Raw genomic sequence first — 11,699 nt, 5'->3', positions numbered from 1 at the left:
GGATATAGTGTCATGGCTTTTATCCAGAATGCAATTAATTATTTTATATTGACATAAAAGAAGCAGCTATTATTTCAATGATGGTATTGGTGTCAAGTTAGTAACTTAATTTGGTTACTTAAGAAAAATGCTAACTCGTCTGCTCCTGTTTTAAACAGAAAACACATACGATGTGCGGGTGGTGTAGCATCTTTAAGATTGCACTTTAATTTTTTCTTATAAGACAATTTTTAGAAAAAAATGACCACATTTTCAAATTCATTCTAATTCGTGTACATTTTGGATGGTTACCATGGCAACTGCATCTTTTATAATTGAATCAGGGTTGTGTTTAACATTTCAAATACCAAATCTTAATTTCTTAAGATTTAGTTTTAAAAATAGTTCCCAAACCATACATAGTTCTATCAAAATTCAAGAAAACCGCATGTTGACTTTTTTGTTAGCTCACCTATCTGACTGAAGGCAGTCGAGCTTAAATATTGCATATTAATTGACGTATATTTGCAACCTATTCTATATACACTAATATAGATATATAAAATAATAGTGTCCTAGCTTATGATAAAATACATAACACATGTATAAAAACTTAGAAATAACGCAGACTCTAAGTGACATATTTGTCCACACTCATGATTTGTTTATTTGATTACACATGACGACACAATAATCATACAATATCATAAAAAATGTGTCACAAAACTATCAAGGGTAAAATGATACTTTAAAATTCACTGCTGCCTAAAACATGAAAATACATGCTTACTTTTAGCTCTATTACCGGGTATACATTGACAAATACAAATTCCCACATATCTTTCACAATTCTTCATCATATATGAACTCACAGCATATTTCAACACTCAATATACTTTAAACATTAAACTTATTTTAGTGAAAATAAATCCTAGCACACAGGCAATCTTTTAAAGTTATATGTGCCATATTTTTCATACTCACGAATCAAGAGTTAAGCTTTTAATATGTCATTCATCACCATAAGTTACTAACATTTTGTAATTTACAGTACTTACAATGTACATGTACTGGTTTTAATTTTACAGATAGAAATAAGAGCAGAAAATGATTTTTAGCAGTACTGCAAAAAATTCCTTATATGTATAGTGAAGCAAATAAGTGCCTACGGTCAGACCATGAAGCCAAATTATAGTCTACAATTTTATTAGACATTTTTACAGTGCTATTAGTAATTGTTAAGTGATTTCTGCATAAAATTTCCATCTAAACATACATAAGGCATAAAATCAACAATTTTACAGAACATAATTTCTGTGTTTCAACTGATGTTTATAAGGTATCTGAAGCCATTTGAATGATTTTCATGGCTTAATTCATCAAACCTTATGGTTTTCAATAGATTAATGAAGAAAAAATAATGTGCCAAAATTTTCATCCAGTTACGGCAAATAACTTTAACACATTAGTACAATAATGAAATCACACATTCTCCTTTACAGCTACACTGCTATAAATGATATACAGCAAACACAATTAAATGAATCATCTTGTAACACATCATCTCATATTAATGCTGTCTCCTACCTGCACAAACTCCTACACTACTGTTTCACTATTACTTTTGCTCTTATCAAAATAGATCTCCCTTTGATTTAATGCTAAAGTTGTATCACACATACAGTGTTTTCAGTTTGTGCACTTTCTCCCTCATGAGAATTTTCAAACGTTGGCAAGCATGATTGGGTTCAAGTTCAGCTAAAGCAATTCAACTTACTAAAATCTGCCAGACAGACATGAAATAAAAAGCGAGGGTAATTGCTGGAAATTGTTGGCAGAATTTACATTCAAGGCAGCAAAATGTCAAATTGGTAATCAAAAAAAATATAAAAAAAATATGGCAAAATAGTTTTAAATAATTTTTAATGTTCAAACACTTAGAGAATATGTAACTCTGGTGAATACTTGCCACAATATACCTGGTATACCTCTCAGAAAGAGATAACTCTTTATAGGCTTGATAGGTTGAGTTTCAGATTGATTAGCCAGAGGTCCAGGGTTTGATCCCTAGTGGAGGCAGTGATAAAATTCATATAACATCACATGCTCTGTTGCATAGCACAATCCTAACTATTTAGCACCAAACTACTAGTGAGACTATAACATTCTAAAATATGACCACCACTAAAATATGCAAGCTTACAGTACAAAATGTCTACCTTCATTTGACTTGGATATTAGCAATCTTTTTACATAAGGTCAGATGATCAAAATTAGGTGGCAAAACTTTAACTTTGATCTCGATGAAGAGGAAATTAAGTTGGCTCAGTGACCTTGAGATTGTCACATTTGACCTTGCATCAGGGCAGTGACAATTAATTTCAGGCAATGTAAGAGCAATACTTTTGCAAAGTCATCTGTAGTCCAAGACCAGCACAAAATTACTGTAAATCAACACAAATCATGGCTGAAATGTATTACACTTTAACTTGTGGAAAACAAGAGGCCCAGAGGGCCTTAATGACTCACCTAAATATTGTAAACACTGCTTTAATTTCTACAGAGAAAGGAGAATTACATATAATTAATCTTATTTCTCCTATTGTTATGTCACTCTTCAGGCCAGTGGGGACCATAAATAAAATAAAAACAAAAGTTGTGGTTATCATTTTATACTGTCATTGTTAATGAGTGGACAGAATCAATAAAGAAATAAAACTTCTTGGAGAGAGAATCAGAATATTCTACCAAGGGTCGATCACCAGGTCTCCTCACCAACTCATTCATCTACAAACAGATAAAGACAACGAGTTAGATGTATGCTTAGGATTAATACTTCACTATGATTTAGGAAATTCAATTTGTACAATATATACATAGCAATCATGTGAAGGGGGAAAAATCAAAGGAAATAGATACTTTTATTAAATGCTTGTAAGTGTTTCTGGATATACTTAGTAAAACAATAATATAGTCATAGGGATACCTGTATGGCAGATATTATACCACCATTTCGTGACAATGTGATCAAGTAAACTTTTCAGAAGTGAGTGTAAACTGTGATATATACATTTAATTAAGACATTTTATCTATTTTCACTGACTTTCATATTTAAGTATTAAGATTTAATTACATAAGTTCTTACCTTACTCATTAGGGTTATCACGTCATCCGTATATGAATATTCTTTTATCACATGAATGAGAGCTTGAATAAACTGTGACCCAAAATGCCTTCCCTGGAACGTAGCATTACCTGTAAAGACAATCTAGTACTTAGTAAGTTACAAATGTGCTATGATTCTGTCAACAGTCTAAATTTAATTGATCCTGTTGAGCGCCCCATCAATACAACACTCAAGTTTTCAAGCATTTATTGTTTCCATACTGTATCAATGAAAAATAAACTTCATTCTGAACATCTAGTCACAGTAAATATACTATATTTCAGAACACAAAGAATTTTATGATGTATGAAGCTATGTATATTTGCTATGTCTTACACCCTGCTAACAGCAATTATCATAAAGACCTACCAGATTAAGGAGATGGAGGAAAACCAGAGTTCCCAGAGAAAAAAAACAACAAAGTACATGTGGTCAATACCTGGCAACTGCCCCACATGGGATTCCAACTCAAAGGTCATAGAGTGCTTAGTGTTAATATGTTGGAACACCTTAGCCACTTAGCCATAGATACTCTTGGATGACACTATAGTGTACATCAGGGTCATCCTTGAGAGTATTTTGGACAGAAATTTATGTTGAAGGATTAAATATATGCAATTGAATCAGATGGAATCGAGACTGATCCTATCTTGTTATGAACAATGTGACCTGTCATTTGTGTAAAGAATTTCACTTACACTGTGTTGTTGCCTTGGCAACAAACATGTCCGTGGACTCGGTTCTCCCATCGTCTGTTTCCATGGAAACAAAGCTATTAAGCATGCTCATTGACAGACTATCATAATCTACATGTTCCCAATCAGAGTCTGAAATTTCTTGTGGTTTGTCTGTAGAATAAAAAAAGAAATGTAATGCATTACAGTATAAATACTTGTTAATTAAGTCAAATGCCCGGGTTTAACTGTGATATTTTATGATTGCTTTCCACATGTTTTATATAGCTGTGACATACACTGTATCTATAAGTGTTGTCAAGACAGTTACTGGTACATAGAAAAACACCTATTTGATCTTCAATTTTTTGCTTGCCTTTTATTACCGAAATCGAGAATAAGTCATTTAACCTGTTATAGATGACCAGTTGCATGCTAATTTAAGTAACACCGTAAATGTACAATCAACCTGCTTTAGTGACCACCTGCTAAATAAGACCACTTTCTTAGGCTTGGTTAATTTCAACACAATTGGACCTTTGTATAAAGTTAGCTTGACCATTAGTCTCTTCTGTGGTCTATGTAGACATGTTTGACTGTATATATATAGTAATTGCATAGTGCAAATATATATAATATATGTGCTCAGATATCTGCTTGAACTTAGCAACTTTTAAGGACCAGATCTGAGGACAAAAATTCTACATTAATTAGGACTACTGAGGAATGTATCATATTCCATCTGAAACGGGATTGGACTGGGTCAATCATCCGTCTGGCTGCAATTTTTTCTCCTCTCTTGTTACACATCTATTGAACAGTAGGAGCAAACAGATCTTCCAAAGAATATCTTCCAAAAACTTTTTAAGACTAACAGTTTTTCTTGGGTAGGTAGCCTTAATCACTATCCAAATATATGTCGAAATCATATGAAATATGCAAACCTTGTTGTCCAGGGCAGGCTTCAATAAAAAACAGCTTTGGTTTCCCTATTAGTGCTGGGCAGTGTTGATTATCGAAAAGTTGAGTGATCTCCTGTATGTCAATTGTACTGCCATCAGTTCCGTAAACCTTCTCCCCTTTACCATGGGATAGAACTACCAGAATGAATCTGTCCATGTTATCTAGGAGTTCGTTCAATAGGCTTCTTTCCTTGCTGAGAACATCTATCATTTTCTGTAATATAAAACATTTTTATAGATATGTGCTTGACCAGTTCAAACTTTATTGATTAGTCTTAAGTAAAGAAATGTTCTACTTTTATTAATAGTGACATTAATCTTGACAATCTAAAGCAAAGGACAAAAATCTTATGAAAATCCAGGTATTTGACCGTCTGACAAGGTGACTTTCGCATTTTTGCAAAGAAACCTCTGTACATGGATATTTTATAGTGATTAATACATGGATAAGTGTTATAACATATAAGATTTGTAATTAATATCATTTTAAAGATTGGATAAAGCATAGACATATTTACCTTACAAGAACAGTTATTATAGACCTTAGTTGTATAATTCATTTTTTTGAAGAGAAGATCGAGAGTGGTGGCATCCATATCCCCAGTGGGTCTAGGTGGTAATCCAGTACTGGGCATAAACACGGTATTATTGACGATGACAAGTCTTCTCTGGGAGTTAGGATTAACAGAGTACACCTTCAACAAAAGGAAAAGGATGTTAATGAGATCACTAGACACCTTCAATACAAGTTAAGGAATAGGACATTTATCAAATTAAAAGAATACACATTCAATAGAAGGAATACGATGTTAATAATATGAAAAGAATACATCTTCAATAAAAATGATATGATGTTTATAGAATGAAAAGAATATACATTCAACAGAAGGAAAAGGATGTTTATAGGATTAACAGAATACACCTTCAATGGAAGAAATAGAATGTTTATAGGATTTACAGAGTACACATTTAACAAAAGGAATGGGATGTTTATAAGATCAATAGAATACACCTTCAATAGAAGGAATAGGATGCTTATCAGATTAACAGAATACATCTTCAATAGGATAGGATGTTAATAGGATTAAAAGAATATACCTTCAATAGAAGGAATAGGATGTTTATCGGAACAACAGAATATACCTTCAATAGAAGGAACAGGATGTTTATCAGAACAACAGAATATACCTTCAATAGAAGGAATAGGATGTTTATCGGAACAACAGAATATACCTTCAATAGAAGGAATAGGATGTTTATCGGAACAACAGAATATACCTTCAATAGAAGGAACAGGATGTTTATCGGAACAACAGAATATACCTTCAATAGAAGGAATAGTATGTTTATCGGAACAACAGAATATACCTTCAATAGAAGGAACAGGATGTTTATCAGAACAACAGAATATACCTTCAATAGAAGGAACAGGATGTTTATCAGAACAACAGAATATACCTTCAATAGAAGGAACAGGATGCTTATCGGAACAACAGAATATACCTTCAATAGAAGGAATAGTATGTTTATCGGAACAACAGAATATACCTTCAATAGAAGGAACAGGATGTTTATCAGAACAACAGAATATACCTTCAATAGAAGGAACAGGATGTTTATCAGAACAACAGAATATACCTTCAATAGAAGGAATAGTATGTTTATCGGAACAACAGAATATACCTTCAATAGAAGGAACAGGATGTTTATCAGAACAACAGAATATACCTTCAATAGAAGGAACAGGATGTTTATCGGAACAACAGAATATACCTTCAATAGAAGGAATAGTATGTTTATCGGAACAACAGAATATACCTTCAATAGAAGGAACAGGATGTTTATCAGAACAACAGAATATACCTTCAATAGAAGGAATAGGATGTTTATCGGAACAACAGAATATACCTTCAATAGAAGGAATAGGATGTTTATCGGAACAACAGAATATACCTTCAATAGAAGGAATAGGATGTTTATCAGAACAACAGAAATATACCTTCAATAGAAGGAACAGGATGTTTATCAGAACAACAGAATATACCTTCAATAGAAGGAACAGGATGTTTATCGGAACAACAGAATATACCTTCAATAGAAGGAACAGGATGTTTATTGGAACAACAGAATATACCTTCAATAGAAGGAATAGGATGTTTATCGGAACAACAGAATATACCTTCAATAGAAGGAACATGATGTTTATCGGAACAACAGAATATACCTTCAATAGAAGGAACAGGATGTTTATCGGAACAACAGAATACACCTTCAATAGAAGGAATAGGATGTTTATCAGAACAACAGAATATACCTTCAATAGAAGGAACAGGATGTTTATCAGAACAACAGAATATACCTTCAATAGAAGGAACAGGATGTTTATCGGAACAACAGAATATACCTTCAATAGAAGGAACAGGATGTTTATAGCATCAACAGAATATACCTTCAATAGAAGGAATAGGATGTTTATCGGAACAACAGAATATACCTTCAATAGAAGGAACAGGATGTTTATCGGAACAACAGAATACACCTTCAATAGAAGGAATAGGATGTTTATCGGAACAACAGAATATACCTTCAATAGAAGGAATAGGATGTTTATCGGAACAACAGAATATACCTTCAATTGAAGGAACAGGATGTTTATCGGAACAACAGAATATACCTTCAGTAGAAGGAATAGGATGTTTATAGCATCAACAGAATACACTTTTAATTAAAGCGTTGTATAATAGAATGTTAATGAAATTAACATAACTCAAGTTTTGTAAACAACCTTTCCACCTAAAGTTGAAGGTTCCTGACCCTATCCACATCAGACCAGCAGTATACTGATGATAAAATTTTACCTTATTATCTGTGATCTCCATACACATCTGTTGTAGTTGCTCTCTGCTAGGTATGTGAATAGTTAAATGATTCAGAGGTCGTGATTGTTTTCTTGTTCTTGGCCAGCTTAGTCCTGAAGTAAAAATATTTATAGTAAAATGGCTGCCACTGTAGCTCTGACCACTAATACACTGTATAGTAAAATGACTGTCACTGTAGTTCTGACCACCAATACATTGTATAGTAAAATGGCCGTCACTATAGTCCTGACCACCAATACACTGTATAGTAAAATGGCTGTCACTGTAGTTCTGACCACCAATACACTGTATAGTAAAATGGCTGTCACTGTAGTTCTGACCACTAATACACTGTATAGTAAAATGACTGTCACTGTAGTTCTGACCACTAATACACTGTATAGTAAAATGGTTGCCACTGTAGTTCTGACCAATAATACACTGTATAGTAAAATGGCTGTCACTGTAGTTCTGACCACCAATACACTGTATAGTAAAATGGCTGTCACTGTAGTTCTGACCACCAATACACTGTATAGTAAAATGGCTGTCACTGTAGTTCTGACCACTAATACACTGTATAGTAAAATGGCTGCCACTGTAGTTCTGACCACTAATACACTGTATAGTAAAATGGCTGCCACTGTAGTTCTGACCACCAATACACTGTATAGTAAAATGGCTGTCACTGTAGTTCTGACCACCAATACACTGTATAGTAAAATGGCTGTCACTGTAGTTCTGACCACCAATACACTGTATAGTAAAATGGCTGTCACTGTAGTTCTGACCACTAATACACTGTATAGTAAAATGGCTGCCACTGTAGTTCTGACCACCAATACACTGTATAGTAAAATGGCTGTCACTGTAGTTCTGACCACCAATACACTGTATAGTAAAATGGCCACTACTGTAGTTCTGACCACAAAAACACTGTATAGTAAAATGGCTGTCACTGTAGTTCTGACCACTAATACAATGCATAGTAAAATTGATGCCACTGTAGTTCTGACCAATAATACTGCATAGTAAAATGGCTGTCACTGTAGTTCTGACCACTAATACACTGTATAGTAAAATGGCTGCCACTGTAGTTCTGACCACTAATACACTGTATAGTAAAATGGCTGCCACTGTAGTTCTGACCACCAATACACTGTATAGTAAAATGGCCACTACTGTAGTTCTGACCACTTATATACTGTATAGTAAAATGGCCACCACTGTAGTTCTGACCACCAAAACACTGTATAGTAAAATGGCTGTCACTGTAGTTCTGACCACCAATACACTGTATAGTAAAATGGCTGTCACTGTAGTTCTGACCAATAATACACTGTATAGTAAAATGGCTGCCACTGAAATCCTGACCACCAATACACTGTATAGTAAAATGGCTGCCACTGTAGTTCTGACCACCAATACACTGCATAGTAAAATGGCTGCTACTGTAGTTCTGACCACCAATACACTGTATAGTAAAATGGCCACCACTGTAGTTCTGACCACCAAAACACTGTATAGTAAAATGACTGCCACTGTAGTTCTGACCACTAATACACTGTATAGTAAAATGGCTGCAACTGTAGTTCTGACCAATAATACACTGTATAGTAAAATGGCTGTCACTGTAGTTCTAACCACCAATACACTGTATAGTAAAATGGCCGTCACTATAGTTCTGACCACCAATACACTGTATAGTAAAATGGCTGTCACTGTAGTTCTGACCACCAATACACTGTATAGTAAAATGGCTGCCACTGTAGTTCTGACCACCAATACACTGTATAGTAAAATGGCCACCACTGTAGTTCTGACCACCAATACACTGTATAGTAAAATGGCTGTCACTGTAGTTCTGACCAATAATACACTGTATAGTCAAATGGCTGTCACTGTAGTTCTGACCACTAATACACTGTATAGTAAAATGGCTGTCACTATAGTCCTGACCACCAATACACTGTGTAGTAAAATGGCTGTCACTGTAGTTCTGACCACCAATACACTGTATAGTAAAATGGCTGTCACTGTAGTTCTGACCACCAATACACTGTATAGTAAAATGGCTGTCACTATAGTTCTGACCACCAATACACTGTATAGTAAAATGGCTGTCACTGTAGTTCTGACCACTAATACACTGTATAGTAAAATGGCTGCCACTGTAGTTCTGACCAATAATACACTGTATAGTAAAATGGCTGCCACTGTAGTTCTGACCACCAATACACTGTATAGTAAAATGGCCACTACTGTAGTTCTGACCACTTATATACTGTATAGTAAAATGGCCACCACTGTAGTTCTGACCACCAAAACACTGTATAGTAAAATGGCTGTCACTGTAGTTCTGACCACTAATACACTGCATAGTAAAATGGATGCCACTGTAGTTCTGACCAATAATACACTGGATAGTAAAATGGCTGTCACTGTAGTTCTGACCACTAATACACTGTATAGTAAAATGGCCACTACTGTAGTTCTGACCACTTATATACTGTATAGTAAAATGGCTGACACTGTAGTTCTGACCACCAAAACACTGTATAGTAAAATGGCTGACACTGTAGTTCTGACCACCAATACACTGTATAGTAAAATGGCTGCCACTGTAGTTCTGACCACTAATACACTGTATAGTAAAATGGCTGCCACTGAAATCCTGACCACCAATACACTGTATAGTAAAATGGCTGCCACTGTAGTTCTGACCACCAATACACTGTATAGTAAAATGGCTGCTACTGTAGTTCTGACCACCAATACACTGTATAGTAAAATGGCCACCACTGTAGTTCTGACCACCAATACACTGTATAGTAAAATGGCTGTCACTGTAGTTATGACCACCAATACACTGTGTAGTAAAATGGCCACCAATGTAGTTCTGACCACTAATACACTGTATAGTAAAATGGCTGCCACTGTAGTTCTGACCACTAATACACTGTATAGTAAAATGGCTGCCACTGTAGTTCTGACCACCAATACACTGTATAGTAAAATGGCCACCACTGTAGTTCTGACCACCAATACACTGTATAGTAAAATGGCCACCACTGTAGTTCTGACCACCAATACACTGTATAGTAAAATGGCTGCCACTGTAGTTCTGACCACCAATACACTGTATAGTAAAATGGCTGTCACTGTAGTTCTGACCACCAATACACTGTATAGTAAAATGGCTGCCACTGTAGTTCTGACCACCAATACACTGTATAGTAAAATGGCTGCCACTGTAGTTCTGACCAATAATACACTGTATAGTAAAATGGCTGCCACTGAAATCCTGACCACCAATACACTGTATAGTAAAATGGCTGCCACTGTAGTTCTGACCACTAATACACTGTATAGTAAAATGGTTGCCACTGAAATCCTGACCACCAATACACTGTATAGTAAAATGGCTGCCACTGTAGTTCTGACCACTAATACACTGTATAGTAAAATGGCTGTCACTGAAGTTCTGACCACTAATACACTGTATAGTAAAATGGCTGCCACTGTAGTTCTGACCACCAATACACTGTATAGTAAAATGGCTGCCACTGTAGTTCTGACCACTAATACACTGTATAGTAAAATGACTGCCACTGTAGTTCTGACCAATAATACACTGTATAGTTAAATGGCAACCACTGTAGTTCTGACCACCAATACACTGTATAGTAAAATGGCTGTAACTGTAGTTCTGACCACCAATACACTGTATAGTAAAATGGCTGCCACTGTAGTTCTGACCACCAATACACTGTATAGTAAAATTGATGCCACTGTAGTTCTGACCACCAATACACTGTATAGTTAAATGGCTGTCACTGTAGTTCTTACCACCAATACACTGTGTAGTAAAATGGCTGCCAATGTAGTTCTGACCACCAAAATATGGTATTGTAAAATGGTTGCCTCTGTAGTTCTGACCACCAATACATACTGTATAGTAAAATAGACAATACATCTGTCCAATTTTTATTTTTGCATACATAACTTATAAACCTAAGGTGTAATACACAGAATTGTTAGTTTAATGATTTTGTATAG

General features: G+C 34.9%; 1 protein-coding gene across 3 annotated transcripts in view; it reads right to left on the bottom strand.

Moving 5' to 3' along the window:
* Positions 1-615: 615 nt before the first annotated feature.
* LOC138325858 (cell death protein 3-like) overlaps positions 616-11,699 on the bottom strand; it is a 29,498-nt gene continuing 18,414 nt past the window's right edge. For all 3 annotated transcript variants that reach the window (XM_069271823.1, XM_069271822.1, XM_069271824.1), the window contains exons 4-9: positions 7,641-7,753; positions 5,301-5,477; positions 4,765-4,996; positions 3,845-3,994; positions 3,126-3,235; positions 616-2,766 (exon numbers count right to left, since the gene is read on the bottom strand). In XM_069271823.1, coding sequence (XP_069127924.1) covers positions 2,650-2,766; positions 3,126-3,235; positions 3,845-3,994; positions 4,765-4,996; positions 5,301-5,477; positions 7,641-7,753 — 899 coding nt within the window. In that variant the 3' untranslated portion in view covers positions 616-2,649. The remainder of the gene's footprint in view (positions 2,767-3,125; positions 3,236-3,844; positions 3,995-4,764; positions 4,997-5,300; positions 5,478-7,640; positions 7,754-11,699) is intronic.

This window comes from Argopecten irradians, chromosome 6 (assembly GCF_041381155.1).
Source record: "Argopecten irradians isolate NY chromosome 6, Ai_NY, whole genome shotgun sequence".
Taxonomy (NCBI): Eukaryota; Metazoa; Mollusca; class Bivalvia; order Pectinida; family Pectinidae; genus Argopecten; species Argopecten irradians.
The sequence above is the reverse complement of the archived record's forward strand: the minus strand, read 5'-3'. Positions and strand labels throughout refer to the sequence as shown.